Source organism: Carcharodon carcharias, chromosome 8 (genome assembly GCF_017639515.1).
Source record: "Carcharodon carcharias isolate sCarCar2 chromosome 8, sCarCar2.pri, whole genome shotgun sequence".
Classification (NCBI taxonomy): Eukaryota; Metazoa; Chordata; class Chondrichthyes; order Lamniformes; family Lamnidae; genus Carcharodon; species Carcharodon carcharias.
Genome location: NC_054474.1, coordinates 14516646 through 14540604, shown reverse-complemented (window position 1 = coordinate 14540604; position 23959 = coordinate 14516646). Strand labels below are relative to the sequence as shown.

General features: G+C 46.4%; 1 protein-coding gene across 3 annotated transcripts in view; it reads right to left on the bottom strand.

Moving 5' to 3' along the window:
* Positions 1 to 23959, bottom strand: part of camk2a (calcium/calmodulin-dependent protein kinase II alpha) — a 301813-nt gene that overhangs the window by 129832 nt on the left and 148022 nt on the right. For all 3 annotated transcript variants that reach the window (XM_041193112.1, XM_041193113.1, XM_041193114.1), the window contains exon 3: positions 16906 to 16965. In XM_041193112.1, coding sequence (XP_041049046.1) covers positions 16906 to 16965 — 60 coding nt within the window. The remainder of the gene's footprint in view (positions 1 to 16905; positions 16966 to 23959) is intronic.

Here is a 23959-nt window from a genome sequence, read left to right as displayed (position 1 = left end):
TCGGGGGCAGGTGGGATGCAGATTTCAGGTTACTGTCAGATCAGCCGTGATCTTATTAAATGGCGGAGCAGGCTCAAGGGGCTGAATGGCCTGCTCCTTGTTCGTATGTTAACATAGGGACGGGAGAGGCCATTCAGCCCCTTACGCCTGTTCTGCCATTGAATTAGATCATGGCTGATCTGTACCTTAACTCCATCCATCTGCCTCGGGTTTCCTTTTGTGACTTGGCGTGAAATTTTATTTGATAATCACTCCCGTGAGACACCTTGACATGCTTTACTGTATTAAAGGTGCTGTACAAATGGAAGCAGTTGTTGTTTTTGAGGTTAACTAGTGCTGTAAGGGAGAGTTTAAACTAATTTGGTGGGGTTGGTGGGGGGGAGGTGTGGTGCAGGATACACTAGAAAACTAAGAGGCGCAAACATCAACAGGTCAAAGAGTAGTGGAAGGGCAGGAATTAGGGGCAGAATAAAAAGCCAATCCAATTAGCGTGGCGTTGGAATTTTGTGTGTTAGTGCGAGGCGTGTAAGAAATAAGGTTAATAAGTTACAGGCGCAAGTTGCCACATGGGGTTATGATGTGATGGCTCTAACAAAGGTCTGGTTTAAACATGGGCAGGAAGGAAACGCCACCCAGGATGCGATATATTAAGGAGGAGGGAGAAAAGGCTGGAGAGCGCGGACTGTAATGTTGATCAAGGATAATATTACAGTTCTACAGACGACGAAACGCTAGAGCGTTCAAAGGCTGAGGGTGGAATTTTCCATTCCGGGACTAAGTCCTGTGGTGGGGCCGGGAACCGGGATGGAGAGAGTTTCCTGCTATGGAGGGTGCCGGGAATTCGGGCCATATCGCGAGACCCCAGCCTCGTTCATTATGCAGTTGGGGATCTCCTGGTCGGTGGCAGTGCGGGCTGGATAGCGTGAGCCCTGCCGTCACACCCGGGCGCCACATTTGAAAGACGCCCAGATAGCAACCTACCCAATGTCGAGGGAGGAGACGGTCCGAAGAGGACAGGGAGCTCCGGGAACCGAATTCAGCGATGCCCAAGTGGAGGCCGGGAGGGATGTCCTCTATCCAGAGGCTGGGAGGTGGAGGGGGACATCCTCTCCTCTGAACCCCGTGAGCCGCCCCAGGTCTTCTTCAGGTAAGTGCCAGCAGGGACGGGCCATGTGGGTCCAGACACGTTCTGGACCGGCGTGACGTCCCCCTGGCGGTGCAGACGATCGGGGTGGTGGGGGGAGGGGGCCGATTCCGGTCAGGCCTTCACCTGCCTCCAATTAACGGGACGCAAATCAGTTTCACTTTGATTTCTGGCGGGAATGGTGACCCACCATGGCAGGCGGGAGTGCAAGATCCCACTGTCATGAACCAATTTTTCAGCTTCCGTCACACTGCACCACCCCCTCCCCCTCCCCCCCTCCTCCCAACCCCCCCAGCCCTCCATTAAACTCGCCACAGGGAGGATTGGAAAATTCTGCCCTGGATCTATTTGATTAGGGTTAAGTAATAAAAAAAGGTGCTGTAACTTTGCTGGGGGTTTTCTGTGCACCCCAAATAATGAGAAGGAGGTAGGAGAAAATCTGAAGGTAAATTTCAACTTTAACTAAAAATAATACGTAAAAAAAGTAATAGTAGGGGACTTCGATTACTCTGATATAGATTGGAGGGGGAGAGGTGAAAGAGTAAAGGGCAAGGAAAGTAAAGAACTCTTAAAATGAGTTCAGGAGAACTTCCTTAATCAGTAAGTTTTTACTGCGACAAGGAAGGAAGTGGGTTTAGTTCGGGCGAATGAATTAGGGCAAATGAAATGGGTTGCAGTGGGAGAGCAACTGGGTAATAGTGATCATAATAGGTTTAATGTAGTTATGGACAGGGTCAAAGAAAATACAAAGGTGAAAATACCCCAACTGGAGGAGAGCCAATCTTGAGAACAGATCTAGACTGGAAAGGCTGACCAGGAACAGAGTAAAATTGCGATGACAGGCCTTTAAGGTGGAGGTAATTTGGATATGAAGCAAGCATATTAGCATATGGAGGAAAGGTGGAGCATCCAAAACTACAACTCCCAGGATGACAAAGAAACAGATGTTAAATTAAAATAGATAAAGGACGTTTCTGACAAATGTTAAGGAGAGACCTAAAAGACATTTTGAGAAGTATGGGATTTCGAACAGTTTCTCCCTACTTGCTCTGTTTCCCTTGAGAAACCAAAAGTGATAGATTTAACTAACTGGTTAAAAGAACTAGAGGGAAAATGAGAATTTTTTTTCACAATGTTGTTATGATCTGGAACCCAATAGCTAAGAGGGTGGTGGTAAGTTTCACAGGCACTTTCATTACGCAATGGGATATGTACTTAAGGAGACTAGTTTTCAGCACTGTGGGGGAAAGGCTGGGGTGTGGGACTGAACTGGACAGCTCCTTCAAAGAGTTGACACAGGCATGACAGACTGAATGGCCTCTTCCAGTGCTGTAAGTCTTTATGATTCCAAACATCAATATCCTTATGTAACAAAAATCAATCTCAGGCTTGCATTTTGCAATATCCCCAGCTTCAACAGCTTTTTTGGGGGAGAGAGTTCCAGATTTCCACTACCTTTTGTTTGAAGAAACATTACTTGACATACCCAGTTCTGATGAAGAGTCATTTAGGCTTGAATTGTTAACTCTGTTTCTCTCTCCACAGGCGCTGCCAGACCTGGTGAATATTCCAGCATTTTCTGTTTTTATTTCAGATCTCCAGCATCCAGTATTTTGCTTTTATTTCCCTGACATCACCTCTGAAGGGTTTAGCCCTAATTTTCACGTCACACCTCTTTGTTCTGAACTGACCCCGCCAGGCTCCATCTACCTATTGATTCCTTTGACTGTTTTAAAATACTTCATTTGGATCACCCCTCAATATTCTAAACTCAGTTCTATACAAGGTTAGTCAATGCAATCGGTCCTCATAACATAACCATTTTAGCCCTGGTGAATCCAAGGTAGGAGTGCCCAGGACTGATTGTAGTAACTCCAGATGTGATCTTCCAGAGCTTTGTGCAACCATAGAATGACTTCCTCACCCTTAGTAGTCTAGTCCTCTTGAGATAAAGCCCAACTCTCCATTTTGTACCTGTCCACTAACTTGTAGTGATCTCAGTACATGGATGCCTCCACAGTTCCAAACTTCCTCCATTTAGAAAATATTTTGATCTATTGTTCTTGGATCCAAAGTGGAAGACCTCTCAGTTCCTAACCTGAACTCCATTTGCCACAGCTTTGTCCACTTTCTTACTCGATCAATGTCTCTTTACACCTTTAAGATCCCATCTCCACTACTTGCTATGTTGTGTCTTAATTAACTTTAACACGCGCATGGTCAGTACGCAATGTTCCCACTGCAGTATGGAATTACTCTCTTTGTATCTTTGGGGCTGGTGGGGTGCCACAGGGATCAGTGCTGGGGCCTCGATTATTTACAATATATATTAATGACTTAGATGAGGGAAGTGAATGTACTATCGCCAAGTTTGCGGATGACACAAAAATAAGTGGGAAGGCAAGTGGTGAGGATGACACAAAGAGTCTACAGAAGGATATAGACAGGTTACGTGAGTGGGCAAAATCTTGGCAGGTAGAATATAATGTGGGAAAATGTGGGGTTATGCACTTTGGCAGGAAGAATAGAGGAGCTGAATATTATTTAAATGGTGAAAGACTGCAGAAAGCTACAACATAGAGGGATTTGGGAGTTCTTGAGCATAAATCCCAAAAACTAACATACAAATTCAACAGGTAATGGGGAAGTCAACTGGAATGTTGGCCTTTATTTCAAAGGGAATGGAGTATAAAAATAGGGAAGTCTTGCTAAAACTATACAAGGCACTAGTTAGGCCACACCTAGAATACTGTGAACAGTTTTGGTCCCCTTATCTCAGGAAAGATATACTGGCATTGGAAACAGTCCAGAAAAGGTTCACTAGGTTGATCCCAGGTATGGAGGGATTTTCTTATGAGGAGAGGTTGAGTCAGTTGGGCCTGTGCCCATTGGAGTTTAGAAGAGTGAGAGGCGACATTATTGAAACATATAAGATTCTTAGGGGGCTTGACAGGGTGGATACTGAGAGATTGTTTCCCCTTGTGGGAGAGTCTAGGACCACACAGCATAATCTCAGAGTAAGGGGGTGTCCATTTAAGACAGAGATGAAGAGGAATTTCTTCTCTGGGGATAATCAATCTGTGGAATTCTTTACCACAGAGGGCTGTAGAGGCTGGGTCGTTAAGTATATTCAAGGCTGAGATGGACAGATTTTTAATCAGTAAGGGGATCAAGGGTTATGGGGAAAAGGCAGGAAAGTGGAGTTGAGGATTATCAGGTCAGCCATGATCTCATGGGAGATGGTGGTGTAGTGGTAATGTCATCCTAGAATAGTAACCCAGAGGCCTTGGCTAACGCTCTGGGGACATGTGTTCAATTCCCACCACGGCAGCTGGTGGAATTTAAATTCAATTCAATCTGCAATATAAAGCTAGTCTCAGTAACGGGGACCATGAAACCATCATCGATTGTTGTAAAAACCCATCTGGTTCATGGAAATCTGCTGTCCTTACCTAGTTTGGCCTACAGAAATGTGGTTGACTCTTAACTGCCCTCTGGAATGGCTTGGCAAGACAGGTGGTTCGAGGGAAATTAGGGATGGGCAGTAAACGCTGGCCTTGCAGTGATGACCACATCCCAAGAAAAAATAAAATATCTTGTTGAAACCTTTGGTGCCGTTTGGCAATCAACTAGGAATGGAGCGGACTGCTCATCTTCTTGGATTGACTCATTCAATGTGTAAAATTTTGGGATAAAGAACAAGACATGGTGGATGATGACTGTGGCCTGCTTCGGAGGAACCTACTTCCAAAGATCTCCGCCAATGGGGATTTTTCTCACCTCACGCCTGTTGTAAAATAAGAATTTCTATAACATCTTTCATATCTCAGTGCACCCCAAAGTACTTTACAGCTAATGAAGTACATTTGATAATTTGAGGGAGAAGGTGGCATAGTGGTATTGTTACTGGGCTAGTAATCCAGAGTCCCAGGCTAATGTCCTGCAGACAATGGGTTCAAATACTAACACGGCAGCTGGTGGAATTTACACTCAATCAATAACCTGGAACCGAAAAGCTAGTGTCAGCTATGGTGACCATGAAACCATTGTCGATTATCGCAAAAACCCATCTGGTTGACTAATGCCCTTTAGGGAAGGAAATCTTGCCCACCTTACCTGGTCTGGGCCTACATGTGACTCCAGACCCACAGCAATGTGGTTGACTCTTAACTGCCCACTGAAATGGTGTGACAGGCCACTCAGTTCAAGGACAATTAGAAATGGGCAACAAATGCTGACCTTTCCAGCGATGCCCACACCCTGTGAAAGAATAAAATTGTCACTTGTAATTTGGGAAATAAGGCACTCAATTTACGCACAGGAAGCTCCCACAAACACCAGTGTGACAATGACTAGACCATCTGTTTCAGCGATGTTGGTTCAGCCATGAATATTGGTCCCAGGAAGAGCTCCCTTGTTCGTCTTCAAATAATACCAAGGGATCTTTTACCCGAGACAACAGGCAGGACCTCGATTTAAATATTTCATCTGATAGAAGTGGCTAGAGTGGGACTTGAACCCGCAGCCTGCTAATTCCAAGGTAAGAGAATTGGGCAAGTGATTGAAGGATTAGGTAATTCGCATTAGGCAATGATCAGGATGGTAGAAGGTCAGCAGCTCCAATGTTTTTATGTATCTACGAACGTCACTGAACATTTTTTCTGAATTTATAAATTCAGCTCTCTAGTTGTTCAACAAGAACAACTTGTATTTATATAATAACTTTGACACTGTAATACATCTCGAGCTGCTTCACAGGAACAATTAACCAACAGAATTTGACACCAAACTATCTCGCAAAATATTAGGACAGGTGACCAAAAACTTGGTCAGAGGGGTAGGTGTTAAGGAACGTTTCAGGAAGAGGGAACCAAAGTGCTTTAGGGAGAGAATTCTGGACCCCGGTGACTGGAAGTGCAGTTGCCAATGGTGGAGTGACTAAAATCAAAGTTGCTCAATAGGCCAGAATTGGAGGGGCATCGATATCATGGGTGCGGGAAAGGAGGAGGTTATGGAGACAGAGCAGGTGGGGGGGGTGGGGGGTGTTGGGATGGAGGGAATTGAAAACCAGGATGAGAAATTTAAATGTTCAACCGCTTACTGGTGAGGGAGCACTGTCTGATGTCATTACTGATATGACAGCCATCATTAGAAAATTAATTCTGAACTTTATTTTATTAAAATGAATGCTCAGGCTGCGTGCGTTGCTGGTATTGCCCATCCCTAATTGCCCGCGACAAGGTGAGCCGCTTCCTTGAACTGCTGCAGCCTATGTGGTCTGGGTACGCCCACTGTGCGGTAAGAGCGTGTTGGAGGCAGGTTCAATCGAAGCATTCAAGAGAGAATTAGACCGTTATCTGAAAAGAAAGAGTGTGCAGGGGGGCTCACGGGGAGCAGGCAGGAGAATGGCACTACGGGAATTGCTAGTTTGGAGAGCTGGTGCAGACGCGATGGGCCGAATGGCTTCCTTCTACGCGGCCACAATTCTGTGATAGTGCTGATAGGGAGGGAGTTCCAGGATTTTGACTCAGTGACAGTAAAGGGAAGGCCGATATATTTGCAGGTCAGGACGATGTGTGATTATGAGAGAACCTTGTCGGCGGTAGTGTTCCCATGCACTTGCTGCCCTGGCCCATCTAGGTGGGTGCAGCTTTGGGAGGTGCTGTCGAATGAGCCCTTCTAACCTCTTTGAGCAAGTGGGCTTTAAATTCCTTCAAAGAGGCGTCAAACATCGAAACGTAGAAACTAGGAGCAGGAGCAGGTCATTCAGCCCTTCGAGCCTGCTCTGCCATTCAGTATGATCATGGCTGATCTTCTATCTCAACGCCGTACTCCCGCTCTCTCCCCATACCCCTAGATGCCTTTAGAGTGTAGAAATCTAACTATTTTCTTCTTAAATATATTCAGTGACTTGGCCTCCACAGTCTTCCCTGGTAGAGAATTCCACAGGTTCACCATCTTCCGAGTGAAGAAATTTCTCCTCATCTCAGTCCGAAATGGTCTATCCTGTATCCTAAGACTGTCGCCCTTTGTTCTAGAACCCCACCCCAGCCAGGGGAAACATTATCCCTGCATCCAGTCTGTCCATCCCTGTCAGAATTTTATACATTTCAATGAGATGCCTAAGTGCGATCTCCCAATAAAATAAATTAAATGCATGAGATCGGTACAGAGCTTTACCACCACATCCTCTCACAGTGAATCGCTTTTTTTGGACAGTAGAATCATAGGGGTTTGTGTTTGCTCACTTGATAACCTACAATTCTTCCTTCCAATGATTTGAAAGGGCATGAAAATTCTAGGCTGTCAGAAACAGAAGCGGAAAGCTCCCAGCCAGGAAAATCATAGCATTCGACACTACAGAAGGAGGCCATTCAGCCCTCTGCTGGCTCTCTTAATTAGATTTAGTGGGAGCTGTAGCATGACGATTGTGTTATTGAACTGGCAATCCAGAGGCCTGGACTAATGATCTCCTGGTACAAGTTAAAATCCTACCATGGCAATTGGGGAATTTAAATTCAGCTAATTAAGTAAATCTGGAATCAAAATGCAGTATTGGTAATGGTGACCATGCAAGTACTGGATTATTGCAAAACCCTGAGTGGTTCACCAATGTCCTTTAGGGGAGGAAATCTGCCATTCCTGTCTAGACAGGCCTATATAAATCTGCCATTCCTATCCAGACAGGCCTATATAAATCTGCCATTCCTATCCAGACAGGCCTATATAAATCTGCTGTTCCTGTCCAGACAGGCCTATATAAATCTGCTATTCCTGTCCAGACAGGCCTATATAAATCTGCTATTCCTGTCCAGACAGGCCCAAATAAATCTATTGTTCCTATCCAGACAGGCCTATATAAATCTGCCATTCCTATCCAGACAGGCCTATATAAATCTGCCATTCCTGTCTAGACAGGCCTATATAAATCTACCATTCCTATCCAGACAGGCCTATATAAATCTGCCATTCCTATCCAGACAGGCCTATATAAATCTATTGTTCCTATCCAGACAGGCCTATATAAATCTGCTATTCCTGTCCAGACAGGCCTATATAAATCTGCCATTCCTATCCAGACAGGCCTATATAAATCTGCTATTCCTGTCCAGACAGGCCTATATAAATCTGCCATTCCTATCCAGACAGGCCTATATAAATCTGCCATTCCTGTCCAGACAGGCCTATATAAATCTGCTATTCCTGTCCAGACAGGCCTATATAAATCTGCTATTCCTATCCAGACAGGCCTATATAAATCTGCCATTCCTATCCAGACAGGCCTATATAAATCTGCCATTCCTATCCAGACAGGCCCAAATAAATCTACTGTTCCTATCCAGACAGGCCTATATAAATCTGCTATTCCTATCCAGACAGGCCTATATAAATCTGCCATTCCTATCCAGACAGGCCCAAATAAATCTACTGTTCCTATCCAGACAGGCCTATATAAATCTGCCATTCCTGTCCAGACAGGCCTATATAAATCTGCTGTTCCTGTCCAGACAGGCCTATATAAATCTGCTATTCCTGTCCAGACAGGCCTATATAAATCTGCTATTCCTGTCCAGACAGGCCTATATAAATCTGCTATTCCTGTCCAGACAAGCCTATATAAATCTGCCATTCCTATCCAGACAGGCCTATATAAATCTGCCATTCCTATCCAGACAGGCCTATATAAATCTGCCATTCCTATCCAGACAGGCCTATATAAATCTGCCATTCCTATCCAGACAGGCCTATATAAATCTGCCATTCCTGTCCAGACAGGCCTATATAAATCTGCCATTCCTATCCAGACAGGCCTATATAAATCTGCTGTTCCTATCCAGACAGGCCTATATAAATCTGCTATTCCTGTCCAGACAGGCCTATATAAATCTGCCATTCCTATCCAGACAGGCCTATATAAATCTGCTGTTCCTATCCAGACAGGCCTATATAAATCTGCTGTTCCTGTCCAGACAGGCCTATATAAATCTGCCATTCCTATCCAGACAGGCCTATATAAATCTGCCATTCCTATCCAGACAGGCCTATATAAATCTGCTGTTCCTGTCTAGACAGGCCTATATAAATCTGCCATTCCTATCCAGACAGGCCTATATAAATCTGCTATTCCTTTCCAGACAGGCCTATATAAATCTGCCATTCCTTTCCAGACAGGCCTATATAAATCTGCTGTTCCTGTCCAGTCAAGCCTATATAAATCTACCATTCCTGTCCAGACAGGCCTATATAAATCTGCCATTCCTATCCAGACAGGCCTGTATAAATCTACCATTCCTATCCAGACTGGCCTATATAAATCTGCCATTCCTATCCAGACAGGCCTGTATAAATCTACCATTCCTATCCAGACTGGCCTATATAAATCTGCCATTCCTGTCCAGACAGGCCTATATAAATCTACTGTTCCTATCCAGTCAGGCCGTTATGTGACTTCAAACTCTCAGCAACGCGGTTGATTCTCACCTGCTCTCTGAAATGCTCAATAAAGCCGCTCAGCTGTATTCAAAAGTCAATTCACCACCACCGTCTCAAATACAGTTAGGAATGGACAATCAACGCTTTATTTCCAGTGATGCCCACAACCTGAAAATGAGCAAAAAAAAAACCCATTCTCCGTTCTCTTAGCTCTTCACATTTTGAACTTTTCTTCTTCAATTATCTGTCTACTCGTTAATTTAACACTGTTGTGGCCTCTGCAGCTACCACTGCCTCTGCCCAGAAAAACTCTGGAAAGGGAATTTCTCCCAATTCAAGAAAGGCTTGCATTTGTCTGGCGCCTTCCATGAACTCAGTTCGTCCCAATGCATTTCACAGCCAATGGAGTGATTTTTTTTTGTATTGTCACTTGTAGGAATAGAAGCTGAGAATAGAATGGCCCAGAGAGAGGCCATTCGGTCTGTCTGGTCTGTGCTGGCTCTTTCAAATGGCAATCCAGTTATTAGTCCCACTCCCCCAGCCTTGTCCCACACCTCTGCAATATTTTCTCTTTCAAGTATTTATCCAATTCCATTTTGAAGATTTCTATTGAATCTGTTCCCACCGCTCTATCACACAGTGCATTCCAAATGCTAACGATGTATTGCATAAAAAAGTTTTCCTTATGTTGCCTCTGGTTCTTTTACCAATCACTTTAAACCCATGCCCTCTGGTTACTGAACCTTTCAGCCACAGGAAATACTTTATTGGTTTTATCTTAAACCCTTTGTGATTTTAAAGACCTCTATCAAGTCCTCTCAGCTTTCTCTGCTCTGCGGAGAACGGCCCCAGCTTCTCCAGTCTAACCACGTAACCGTCATAGCTCATGTCTGGAACCATCCTAGTAAATCCACTCCAAAGCCTTCACATCCTCCCTTAAGTGTGGTGCTCAGAATTGGACCCAATACTCCAGCTGAGGCTGAACTAGTGCTTTACACAGGTTCAGCATAACATGAAAGAAATACAGCAGCCACGTTACAAATAGCAAGCTTCCATCGCAAGCAATACAAGGACTAGATAATGGTGGGAGTGCGGGGGTGGGGGAAAGGGGTGGTTCGGGGGCTATGTCCACCCAGAGATGTCAACCTTACTGGGTTAGGGTGCAAGCTCCTGTGCAGTGCTTCAACCCAGAAACTTCTGACCTGATGGCGAGAATCTGGCTCACCAGTTGGGGGGGGTGTTGCAATGTGTGGGGAGTTGCGCTGGATCTGGTTCGCAGGCCGAGTGTTGAGTGTCATTGAGCTGCAGGATTGAGCAAATGGGGAAACGCGAGGAGAACGGAGCTGGTGTAAGTGCTGAAAATCCCACCAGGGATTTTCCTGGTTTGTTTTCGTGATGCCCCAGAATACCAGGCGACGACAGATTAGAAGAACATCATTAGGGCTGTCAAGATGCGGTTACAGTGTTGAAGCCACTGTCAGTTATTTAGAAACTGAACAAGATTTCTGTGCAGTTATTTGGCTCGCTGTGAATTGTTTTCACATTCTGTGGAGGGGAGGGGAGGGGAGGGGAGGGCTATGGCAAGGCAGATTGGTTGTGATGCTCAATGTTAGCTAATCTTTGCTTCCTTGGTAGAGCTCTCATCTTTAGGAAGAATGCATTCCAACAGTGTCACTCTCTGTAACTATGGCTTTTGATATGGGGTAAGCCGGTGTGGTTGGTTATGTTACTGGTCCAGTAATCCACAGACCTGGACCAATCCAGAGAATGGAAGTTGGAGAATATGACTTCAGTTTGGACAGATTACTTCCACTTTGACACTCTCCTCACTGACTCCACCCCTACCCCACTCTCCTCACTGACTCCACCCCTCCCCCACTCTCCTCACTGACTCCACCCCTACCCCACTCTCCTCACTGACTCCACCCTTCCCCCACTCTCCTCACTGACTCCACCCCTCCCCCACTCTCCTCACTGACTCCACCCCTCCCCCACTCTCCTCACTGACTCCACCCCTCCCCCACTCTCTTCACTGACTCCACCCCTCCCCCACTCTCCTCACTGACTCCACCCCTCCCCCACTCTCCTCACTGACTCCACCCCTCCCCAACTCTCCTCACTGACTCCACCCCTCCCCCACTCTCTTCACTGACTCCATCCCTCCCCCACTCTCCTCACTGACTCCACCCCTCCCCCACTCTCCTCACTGACTCCACCCCTCCCCCACTCTCCTCACTGACTCCACCCCTCCCTCACTCTCCTCACTGACTCCACCCCTCCCCCACTCTCCTCACTGACTCCACCCCTCCCCCACTCTCTTCACGCCCTACCACCACTCTCCACCCCTCCCCACACTCTGCCCCTGCCCCACACTCCCTCCACCCATCCCCCATTCCCTCTCCACCCCTCCCCCACACTCTCTTCACCCCACCACCATTCTCTCCCCGCTCTCCTCACTCCCTACCACCACTCTCTCCACCCTCCCCACTCTCTCCACCCTTGCCCCACACTCCCTCCACCCCTCCCTCACACTCTCCCCACCCCTCCCCCACACTCTCCCCACCCCTCCCCCACACTCTCCCCACCCCTCCCCCACACTCTCCCCACCCCTCCCTCACACTCTCCCCACCCCTCCCCCACACTCTCCCCACCCCTCCACAACTCCTGCAAACTGTCACCCGAAGGTGTTCACTAACAGAGCTCAGATATACCAATTATAAACAGGGGGTTTGAAGTGGGCCAGTCAAATGACCGATGCAAGCTCACGTAATGCAAATTGTTTTTAAAAATATCAATCCAACTACCGACTAATCATAAGTAAATGGTCCCTTTAAAATTTCAGAAGATTGAAATGTTGGGGTGTAGATTAGTCAGTGAGTTTTGGTTTTCTATGATTGGGGTTTTTTTATTATGTTTGGCCGCTCCAGGACACTGGATATCCCCATGGAGATGACGCAGGGTTGCAAAGTTCCCTTTACCGGGACCAGTTTATCTACAGAAGCAGTGGATTCAAGGTTAATTTTTCTTGAGTGACAGACCACTGGGGCCCTTCAGCCCAAGTCTGTTTGACCTGGGTTAGCTTTTGGTGCTGACCATCTCTATGCTGACCATCTCCGTGCTGACCGTCTCTATGCTGACCGCTTCCGTGCTGAACATCTCTGTGCTGACCATCTCTCTGCTGACTGTCTCCGTGCTGACCGTCTCCGTGCTGACCGTCTCCATGCTGACCGTCTCTATGCTGACCGTCTCTATGCTGACCGTCTCCATGCTGACCATCTCTATGCTGTCTCTGTGCTGACCGTCTCTATGCTGACAATCTTCGTGCTGACCGTCTCTGTGCTGACCGTCTCTGTGCTGACTATCACCGTGCTGACCGTCTCTATGCTGATCGTCTCTGTGCTGACCATCTCTATGCTGACCGTCTCCATTCTCACTGTCTCCGTGCTGACCGTCTCCGTGCTGACCGTCTCCGTGCTGACCATCTCTGTGCTGTCTCCGTGCTGACCGTCTCCGTGCTGACCGTCTCCGTGCTGACCATCTCTGTGCTGTCTCTATGCTGACCGTCTCCGTGCTGACAGTCTCCGTGCTGACCGTCTCCGTGCTGACCATCTCTGTGCTGTCTCTATGCTGACCGTCTCCGTGCTGACCATCTCCGTGCTGACCGTCTCCGTGCTGACCATCTCCGTGCTCACTGTCTCCGTGCTGACCGTCTCCGTGCTCACTGTCTCCGTGCTGACCGTCTCCGTGCTGACCATCTCCGTGCTGACCGTCTCCGTGCTGACTGTCTCCATGCTGACCGTCTCTATGTTGACTGTCTCTAGGCTGACTGTCTCTAGGCTGACCGTCTCTGTGCTGACCGTCTCCATGCTGACTGTCTCTAGGCTGACCGTCTCTGTGCTGACTGTCTCCATGCTGACCATCTCCGTCCTTATGTCCTGAGTTGCTTCTTTGTTTCGGTAAAAGAGAAATACCAGACCTGAAGGAATCTGGCACTGGACAGGGGACAGGTTAGCTGAAAACCAGACTTTCCAGTATAAACCCGGACAAATGGCCACCCTACTCCATCCTCCCTCCATTTCCTCCCCTCTTCACCATTCTCTCCACCCCATCCTGCACTCCTACCATCCCCTCTCCTCAGTCTCTCAATCTCCCTGCGCCCTTCCCTATCTTCTTCCCACTCCTAAACATTAACTCCTCCCGATCGCCATCTCCTGACTGAGTACCCACTACCCAATTGCACCTTCCCCTCACCCCCTGACTGCCACCCATTCCTCCAAGCGCCACCCAACCTTCTCAATTGCCTCCCGCCCTCTCCCTCCCCTCACCCTCTGTGGACTCAGCCGTGGGCGTCTGCCAGCTGAAACCAGCCAGACTTTGACCAGCGATGCCCCGGCTCAGCAACATTTCAATGGCCCGTGGACCACGGACAGTTCAAAGGCCTCTCCGTTATGACAGCGGCAATTTTAAGCTGGAAGGCTTTGAATATTTTAATCAATGAAGGTCAAAAAAGAGCGATACAAAAAAAAATGGCGGAGCAAGTTTGAACAAACTGTACAGAATCCTCCTGAATGAAGAGGGACCCAGGTTCTTTCTACTCCTGAAACCCTCTCAGTCTTTGGAGTGTCCCCTCTGCCCCCTCTCTAGGATCTTGGACTACTCTCTGCAGTTCTGGTCTCCAGAGCACACAAAATAAAATACCAGATGTTGATGCTCTTATACTCTGTCCTCCACAGGAAGTGACCAAAGCGAATGTCTTAAATTTCTCAAAAGGAAACTAGATGAGTATATGAGAGAAAAGTGAATAGAAAGATATGCTGAGAGGCTGGCATGAGGCAGATGGAATGGGAGGAGGCTTGTGTGGAGTCTAAATAACAGTATGGACCAGTTGGGCTGAATGGCCTGTTTCTGTGCTGCATATTCGATGTAATTCTAGAAAACCTATGAACCCATCCCCACCCACCCCCAGAAGGAATGTTGCTTCCTACGTTTAATGATTTAGGCGTGCAGGCATATAGATCATTAAAATGTTTTGGACAGGTATGGAAAATAATCAAAAAGGTTAATGGATTACTTAAACCGAGAACAACTGCAGAATTCCGAGGTGCAGAGGGATCCAGGCGTTTTCGTGCATGAGTCACAAAAGGTTACAGGTAGAGCAAGTAATTAAGGCGGCTAATGGAATGCTATCCTTTATAATGAGAGGGGTTGAACGTAAAAGTAAGGATGTTATGCTTCAGTTATACAGGGCACTGATGAGACCGCATCTCGAATACTATGTGCAGTTTTGGTCTCCTTAACTAAGGAAGGATGTCAATGCGTTGGAGGTTTACTAGATTGATACCTGGAATGAGTGGGTTGTTTTATGATGAAATGTTGGACAGACTGGGCTTGTTTCCACTAGAGTCTAGAAGAGTGAGGGGTGAGTTGATTGAAGTATATAAGATCCTGAACGGCCTTGACAAGGTGGATGTGGAAAGGATGTTTCCTCTTGTGGGTGAGTCCAGAACTAAGGGGCACTGTTTTAAAATTAGGGGTTGCCTTTATAGGACAGAGATGAGGAGAATTATTTTCTCTCGGAGGGTTGTGCGATTTGGGAACACTGCCTCAGAAGGCAATGGAGGCAGGGTCACTGACTATCTTTAAGGCTGAAGTAGATAGATTCTTGTTATGCAAGGGAATCAAAGGTTATCGGGCATAGAATGGAGTGTAGAGCTCGAAGCACAAACAGATCAACCATGATTAGCGGAGCAGGCTCGATGGGCTGAACGGCCTACTTCTGCTCCTATTTCATATGATTTTTTGTTGGGCTTTCTATCTCGAGGACTGGAATACAAGGCGGGCAGAAGTCATGTTTCAGCTACACAATGTAAGACAACATCTGCAGTACTATGAACAGTTTGGCGTCCCACAGGAAGGGTATATTAGCCTTGGAGCAGGCGGGGGAGAGCGGAGCGGAATGCAGCACAGGTTTAAACAATGATACTGGGACTGCAAGGGTTAAATTACGAGGAGAGTGCACAGACTAGGTTTGTATTCCCAGGAATTTAGAAGATTAAGGGCTGTTTTCAAGGTATTAAGGGAAACAGAGAAGGTATTTCTTTAGGCAGTCTGTCGAGGGTGACACTCTGGTTCGATGGGTTATGAGATGACTGCTCAGTCTAATGTGCGATCTGCAGACTCTGCCACATACAGGGTGGGTGGTGCTTGAAGGGTTGGGTAGGTGGGCTGTTTGGAGGATTGTTCGCTTCCTCCAATGCCTCCACTTTGTCTCTGCACGTACCTGACTAAGTCTCTCGGTGTGTTCGGTGCCTTCCCAAATGAGGCTTCTCCATTTCGGTCAGTCACAGCCAGGGTCTCCCATGAGTTGGTGGGAAGGTATGACCTCTTCAGGGATGCTCTGAGGACATCCCTAAAGTGTTCCTGCTGTCCTCCTGGGAGTCTTCTGCTACGACCAAATCCCAAGTCAAGCAATTGCTTCAGGAGTCCGGTTTCAGGCATACGAACGACATGTCCCGTCCAGCAGAGCTGCTTTGAGTGATTAGCACCTTGATGATGGGCAAGTTGGCCTGGGAGAGGATGCGGCTGTTGGGCTGTCTTCATGCCAGTGGTTTTCAAGGATCTTGTGAAGGCGCTACCTGTGGTACTTCTCCAATGCTTTAAGGTGCTTGCTGTAGGTTGTCCAATGCTCCAGATTAAGAGAAACTATTTCCTCTAATTGGTGAGTATAGGACTAAGCAGCATAGTCTAAAAATTACATAAGTGAAATTAGGAAACATTTCTCCAAACAAAGGGTGGCAGAAGTTTGGAATTCTCTTCTGCAAACAGCAGTTTGGAACAGTGTTCAATTGTTGAATTGTTCTGTGTATGATTATGAGTCTGGTAACTGATCTATGCTCATTGTGCTTGATTGGTTAAGCCTGGGTGTGGACTCAGAGATATATGGACAGGCACCACAGAAGTTACTAGAAGCCAGAGTTGGGATAAGTATAAGTGCAAACATTTTGTGATTGTAGAGGTATGTTAGAGCTCTTGTAAATAAATACATTGCACATGTAGAAACTAGTGACATCTCTGCATTGTTGTGAGATATATAAAATAGCAGCTAGGTTAATGTAAATTTTAGAATTGAGAATAATAGATTTTTGTTAACCAAAGGTACGAAGGGATTTGGGCCAAAGGTGGAGTCATGAATTAGCTAGGATCTCATTGGAGCGTGGTGAGGCTAAATGGCCAACTTCTGGTCCTACAATTTGTCGATCTGAATATTAATTCTCTCAGCTCCTCTAATCCTCTTTTTAAGGTCTGTTATCTTTACCGTTGTCTCTTACCAATATTAGGGTGCTTAAGAGAACGACAAATCCGAGCTTCTCTCTCCAGCTTCTGGTGATCTGAAACAAAAAGGGGAAATTTGATTACTACCAAGTTTAGGTCTCAAGGCCACTCAGATCTCATGCACAAGCCATCAGTTCCCAGCACAGAGTTGTAAATTTTGATAGCGTTAAATAAAATATGTTTGGTCAGATCCTCTTTGCTCACAGGTGATTTAGAGTTCTGGGCCACCATTGTGTTGTTTCAGTGCTAAATTGGACCGAAGGCCTGTGAAGGCCTATCTGACTTAAATTAGAGGTGGCAATCTCAACCCCTGGGCTCAGAACAAAACAGAGTCCTCTTTAGCTCTGAAGAAGGGTCATACGGACTTAAAACGTTAACTCTGTTTCTCTCTCCACAGATGCTGCCAGACCTGTTGAGTTTTTTCAGCATTTTCTGTTTTTATGTTATATATAAGTCTTGTTAATACTATGGAAATGAATAGTAATAGCTCAAAAACACCCACTAGGAAATAAAGTTTTTTGCTTCTCCTAGTTCCCTCACTATATTGTGAATGGATAAAACACTGTCTAGTGTGACTGACTTATAAAGACCTGCAAGTGATCCTGGCCCAACCAGCACTCTTGCACTGAACCTGTTGCTCTCATGCGGAGCCGTTAACAGTGGTGCAACATCACACAAGGTGTTAAGTACAGACAAGGGAGACCATTAGTTCACCACGTACAAGGCACGAGTCAGGAGTGTGATGGAATGCTCTCCACTTGCTTGGATCAGTGCAACTCCAACAACACTGAAGGAGTTCGACACCATCCATGACAAAGCAGCCCGCTAGATTGGCACCCCATCCACCATCTTTAACATTCAATCCCTCCACTACCGATGCGCAGTGGCAGCAGTGTGTACCATCTACAAGATGCACTGCAGCAACTCATCAAAGTTCCTTTCAAAGCACCTTCCAAACCTGGGACCTCCACCACCTAGAAGGACAAGGGCAGCAGCTGCATGGGAACACCACCACCTGCAAGTTCCCCTCCAAACCATACACCATCTTGAATTGGAAATATATCATCATATCTTTACTGTCGCTGGGTCAAAATCAAGGAACGCCCTTCCAAACAGCACTGTGGGTGTACCTATACCAAATGAACTGCAGCGGCTCAAGAAGGTAGCTCACCACCACCTTCTCAAGGGCAATTAGGAATAGGCAATAAATGCCGGTCTAGCCAGTGACGCCCAGATCCCATGAACAAATAAATTTAAAAAAACTGGCCGTGTCTGTCCTCCATCGAACACATTTGCCTCAAATTTGAGTGACAACATCAAACAGAGATTCCATTCCTTTAGGCCTTATGTGAAAAAGGTGAACTGAATCACTATATTTCTTTCTTAGGGTGTATATGTTGAGGGCAAGGCCAGCATTTGTTGCCTATACCTAATTGCCCTTGAACTGAACAGCTTACTTGGCAGTTAAGAATTAACCACATTGCTGTGGGTCTGGAGTCACATGCAGGATGTCAACTTTCCTTCCCTAAAGGATGTTAGTGACCAGATGGGTTTTTACGACAACCTATGATATTTCATGGTCCCCATTAGTGAGACAGCCTTTCAATTCCTGGTTTCATTCACTGAATTTAAATACTACCAGCTGCTGTAGTGGGACTGGAACCCATGTCCCCAGAGCATTTGCCTGGGCCTATGGATCACTAATCCAGGGACATTATGTCACCATCTCCCGACATTTCCCACTGAGAGTGATTTAAAAGAGAAAATTAGAGAAATATGTGAAGGGAAAACATTCCCAGGACTGTCGGGGTAGAGGATTGGGTGTGGGACTGATTGGAAATGGCACAGGATGATGGGCTGAAAGGACTACTTCTGTGATAAATTATAAATTTATTGTCTCATTCCATGACTCTAAAACCCAATGATGGCAGTTACAGCCAATTCTGACGATTGACTTGAAGTCATTATTCCTCCTTTAGTGTCACTTTCTTCCTGTTACATTAGTTATATACAATGACAGTAGGAGCACTCGGCATGAATTACAGCTCATGAAACACATTGTTACCGATGATTGTTGAAAGCTCCTTCAGACACACGCTACATTGCAGAATCTGGCAAACTGACACTCATTACACAAGGATTTTCAGCATCTTTTACTTGGTTGAAACTATGCGTTCACCAGGAAGTAAGTAACTGTGGTCCTAATTGGTGACACAAGTGTCTTAGAAAATCCTACAGCACAGAAAGAGGCCATTCGGGCCCAATGTGTATGTGTCAGCTCTTCGAAAGAGCTAACCAATTAGTCCTGATCCCCTGCTCTTTCCCCAGAGCCCATTAATTTTTTTTCACTTCAAGTATTTATCCAATTCTCTTTTAAAAATTACTATTGAATCTGCTTCCACTTACAGAATACTGAAAGGCCTGGATAGAGTGGACGTGGGGAAGATGTTTCCATTAGTAGGAGAGACTAGAACCCGAGGGCACAGCCTCAGAGTAAAGGGAAGACCTTTTAAAACAGAGATGAGGAGAAACTTCTTTAGCCAGAGAGTGGTGAATCTATGGAATTCATTGCCACAGAAGGCTGTGGAGGCCAAGTCATTGAGTGTATTTAAGACCGAGACAGATAGGTTCTTGATTGGTGAGGGGATCAAAGGTTACGGGGAGAAGGCGGGAAAATGGGGTTGAGAAACTTATCAGCCGTGATTGAATGGTGGAGCAGACTTGATGGGCCGAATGGCCTATTTTCTGCTCCTATGTCTTATGGTCCACCTTCCTTTCAAGCAGTGCAATCCTGATCATAACTTGCTGTGTAAAACGTTCTTCTCTTTTCCTTCTTTTGCTAATTATTCTAGATCTTCCTCCTCATTTCCTCGGATGAAATCTCTCACAACTTTCATCACTTCTACTAAATATGCTCCTCACTTTAATTTTCTTTAAATTCATTCATGGGATGTGGGTGTCACTGGCTGGGCCAGCATTTATTGCCCATCCCTAATTGCCCTTGAGAAGGTGGTGGTGAGCTGCCTTCTTGAGTCGCTGCAGTCCATGTGGTGTAGGTACACTCACAGTGCTGTTAGGGAGGGAGTTCCAGGATTTTGACCCAGCGACAGTGAAGGAACGGCGATATATTTCCATGTGAGGATGGTGAGTGACTTGGAAGAGAACTTCCAGATGGTGGTGTTCACAGGTGTCTGCCGCCCTTGTCCTTCTGTTATGTCCTTAACAGTTAACTGACTACAAGTTTGGGTTTTGCAAACGTGCAGATTACAGGAATAAGGAATGACTGAGAGGGGCTGGGGGTGGCGGGGATGTGATGGCGTAATGGTATTGTCACAGACCCAGGGTAATGCCTTGGGGACCCGGGTTCAAATCCCACCACAGTAGATGATGGAATTTGAATTCAATAAAAATCTGGAAGTAAAAGTCTAATGATGACCATGAAATGATTGTTGTAAAAATCCATCCAGTTCACTAACGTACTTTAGGGATGGAAATCAATTGTCATTACCTGGTCTAGCCTACACATGAGTCCAGATCCACAGCAACGTGGTTGACTCTTGAAATGCCCTCTGAAATGGCTTAGCAACCCAGTCAGTTGCATCAAACTGCTACAAAGTCACAAAAAAGGAATAAAATCGGGCCTAGGCACTGGAAATGACATCGGCAATCTCAGCCCTGTCTGCAGCAGGTGGTGAGGGAACTAACAAGAGGGAAAATCATACTTGACCTCATCCTCACCAACCTGCCTGCCACAGATGCATCTGTCCATGTCAGTATCAGTAGGAGGGAGAGAGAGAGATTGTTGAAGTGCAGAGAGGGACGATAAGAGAATGGTTTCCATGGGCTAACAAACTTTATTTGCAAAAGAAAGACTGAGAATGATTGCAGGTTCTGGGGGCAGTGGAAAATAATTGTCTGTTTTTAGCTTGGGAAGTGCATACGCAGTGAGGGGCAACAGCACGAATGTGGTACTCTTAAGCCGAGTCAGCTTCAGCTTTCATTAATTCAGTACCAGTACCTGTGGCAGTCTACTGTAAATCTCATGCAAATAAGCCCATTCGTCCCTTCGAGCTTGCTTCCTCATTCAGTAACATCATGGCTGATCTTGCACCTCAGCTTCACTTTGGTGCACTTACCCCCGTGTCTCTTGATTCCCTTAGTATCCTAAACCCTAGAAATCTCTGCCTTTAGTTTATTTTTTATTCGTTCACAGGGAGTGGCCAGTATTTGTTGCCCATCCCAAATTACCCTTGCGAAGGTGGTAGTGAGCTGCCTTTCTGAACCGCTGCAGTCTCTGCGGCGTAGGTACAACCACAGTGCTGTTCGGTAGAGGGGGGGGGTTGAGGCCGATGTCAGCCATGATGTGATAGGACAGTGGAACAGGCGCAAGGGGCTGAATGGCCCCCTCTGCCGCTTCTACATTTCACTTAAACGCCAACATTAGCACCTCGCAAATTCTGACAGAATTTGCTCTTATGCTGTTGTCGTTTCGAGACTGAGGAGGAAATTCCAGTCCTTAAGGTCATCAACATGAGGAACAGGAAGAAGATGGAAAATCACTTCTTGTGTAAAACAATAATTTCTTTCAAGTCCTAATTTATAGAGGGTCGGGCAGGGAGGGAGGGTAGGTTAGAAGCTTTCTTAGTAGGATTTTCCAGGCTGGTAAGGTTGACGATATTTCCAGCAGTTTATTGGAATTCTAAGCAATGGCTCAAGAATTTCTGTCAACTCGGATAACGGAGAGCAGTGATCCTGCCACAATTTTCTCCCTCCGTCATCTCAACCCTTTGTTTTCCACTCGGAATAGTCATGCTCTGTGAATGATCTCAGAATGAGCAATATTGTTTAGTTGAAGGGCAGTGGAAAGGAGTTGTCATCTTTAAGGATGAAGCAGTCGATTGTAAGTTGCCACCTAATCATCCAATGCCTGAAGCCTAATCATGGCTTCTGACAGCACACGTACTTCAAACGTCAAAGTCACTTTGCAAAGGTGACCTCAGTCTCCTCAGATTTCCTAATGAACCGAAAACTTAGCAATTCACTCTTTCATATTTGGTGGCCATCGGTAAACTAGTGCTGTTGAGAAAGTTTATGTTAATTCTGTCTAATTTTATCTCCAAGCTTGCTTTGGAAGTTTTTCATCTATTTCCCCTGGATGCTGTTAACAGTACAAAGGCAGTTACAAACTTGATAGCTTAATAGTAATTCTGCTGCTTTCTTCATTCACTGAGGTACACTTACATAAGGTCAGAACATAAGAAGTAAAAGCAGAAGCAGCCCCTAAAGCTCCTCTCGAGCCTGCTCCACCATTCCATATGATCATAGCTAATCTTCAACCTCAGCTTTACCTTCTTGCCCAATCTCCATCTGCTTTGATTCCCTGAGAGTCCAAAAGTCCATCAATCTCAGCCTTGAATATACTCAATGACTGAGCATTCACAGCCCTTTGGGGTACAGAATTCCAAACCCTCAGTCCTAAATGGCTGTCCCTTTATCCTGAGACTTTGACCCCCCTAGTTCTAGACTCTCCAGTCAGGGGAAACACTCGCTTATCATCTACCCTGTCAAGCCGCCTCAGGACCAATGTAATGAGATTGCCTCCCATTCTCCTAAATTCCACAGCGTATAGGCCCATTCTGCTCAATCTCTCCTCATAGGACAACACTGCCCTCCAAGAAATCAATCTAATAAACGTCTGTTGCACCTCCGCTAAGGTAATTATATCCCTCCTTACGTGTGGAGGTCAAAGCTCTACACAGTACTTCAGTGGTGGTTTTGCCATAACCCCGTACAATGGCAACAAAACTCCCTTAATTCTTGTGTCCCAACCTCCTTGCATTTTTAAAAATTCTTTGGTGGGATGTGGTCATTGCAAGGAAGGCCAGCGTTTGTTGCCCATCCCTAATTGCCCTTGAACTGGGCAGCTTGCTAGGCCACTTCAGAGGGTGGTTAAGAGTCAACCACATTGCTGTGGATCTGGAGTCGCATGTAGGCCCAGAGCAGGTAAGGAACGCGGATTTCCTTCCCTAAAGGACAGTAATAAACCAGGTGGGGGGGGTTTTTACAACAGTTTCATGATCACCATAACTGAGACTAGCTTCCAATTCCAGATTTATCAATTGAACTTAATTTAAAAATTCCACCAGCTGCCGTGGTGGGAATTGAACCCATGTCCCCAGAGCACTAGTCTGGGCCTCTGGATTACTAGTCCAGTCAGACACTTAAGTGGCTGGGGCGGGCCTTCCCCTGGATCAAGTATCCCGTGGGCGGGAGAGCTGCCAGCCAGTCAGAGGCTGGCAGCCTGTCATTGCAGGCAGTGCCACTGGGGAAGTGGTGGTTGCTGCTGGCCTTTTACCCACCAGAGGCCCAGGATCAGCAAGGGATCCAAGCCACAGGGGAGCGAGGGCAGGATGGTGGTTGGGCCGTGGGTGTCGCGGGAAATGGGGAGGGAGAGGCAAAGGCAGGCGGGTGGGTTTCAGCAGGCCCTCCCCTTCCCAATGCCAGGTCCCTCGATCGGGCACTGATCAGGTGCAGCAAGCAATTAGGAAGACAAATGGTGTGTTGGCCTTTATTGCAAGAGGAATTGAGCACAGGAGTAAAGAAGCCTTGCTGCAATTGTATAGAGCCTTGGTGAGACTGCACCTGGAGTATTGTGTACAGTTTTGGTTCCTTAAGGAAGGAAATACTTGCCATCGAGGGAGTGCAACAAAGGTTTGCCAGCCTGATTTCTGGGTTAGCGGGACTGTACTATGAGGAGTGATTGAGGAGACTGGGCCTGTTCTCTGGAGTTTGGAAGAATGAGAGGTGATCTCATTGAAACATACAAAATTCTTACAGGACTCGACAGGGTAGATGCAGGTAGGATGTTTCCCCTGGCTGGGGCGAGGGCCTAGTACCAGGGGACACAGTCTCAGAATAAGAGGTGGGCCATTTAGGACTGAGATGAGGAGGAATTTCTTCACTCAGGGGGTGGTGAATCTTCGGAATTCTCTACCACAGAGGGCTGTGGAGGCTCAGTTGTTGTGTACATTCAAGACAGACCAACAGATT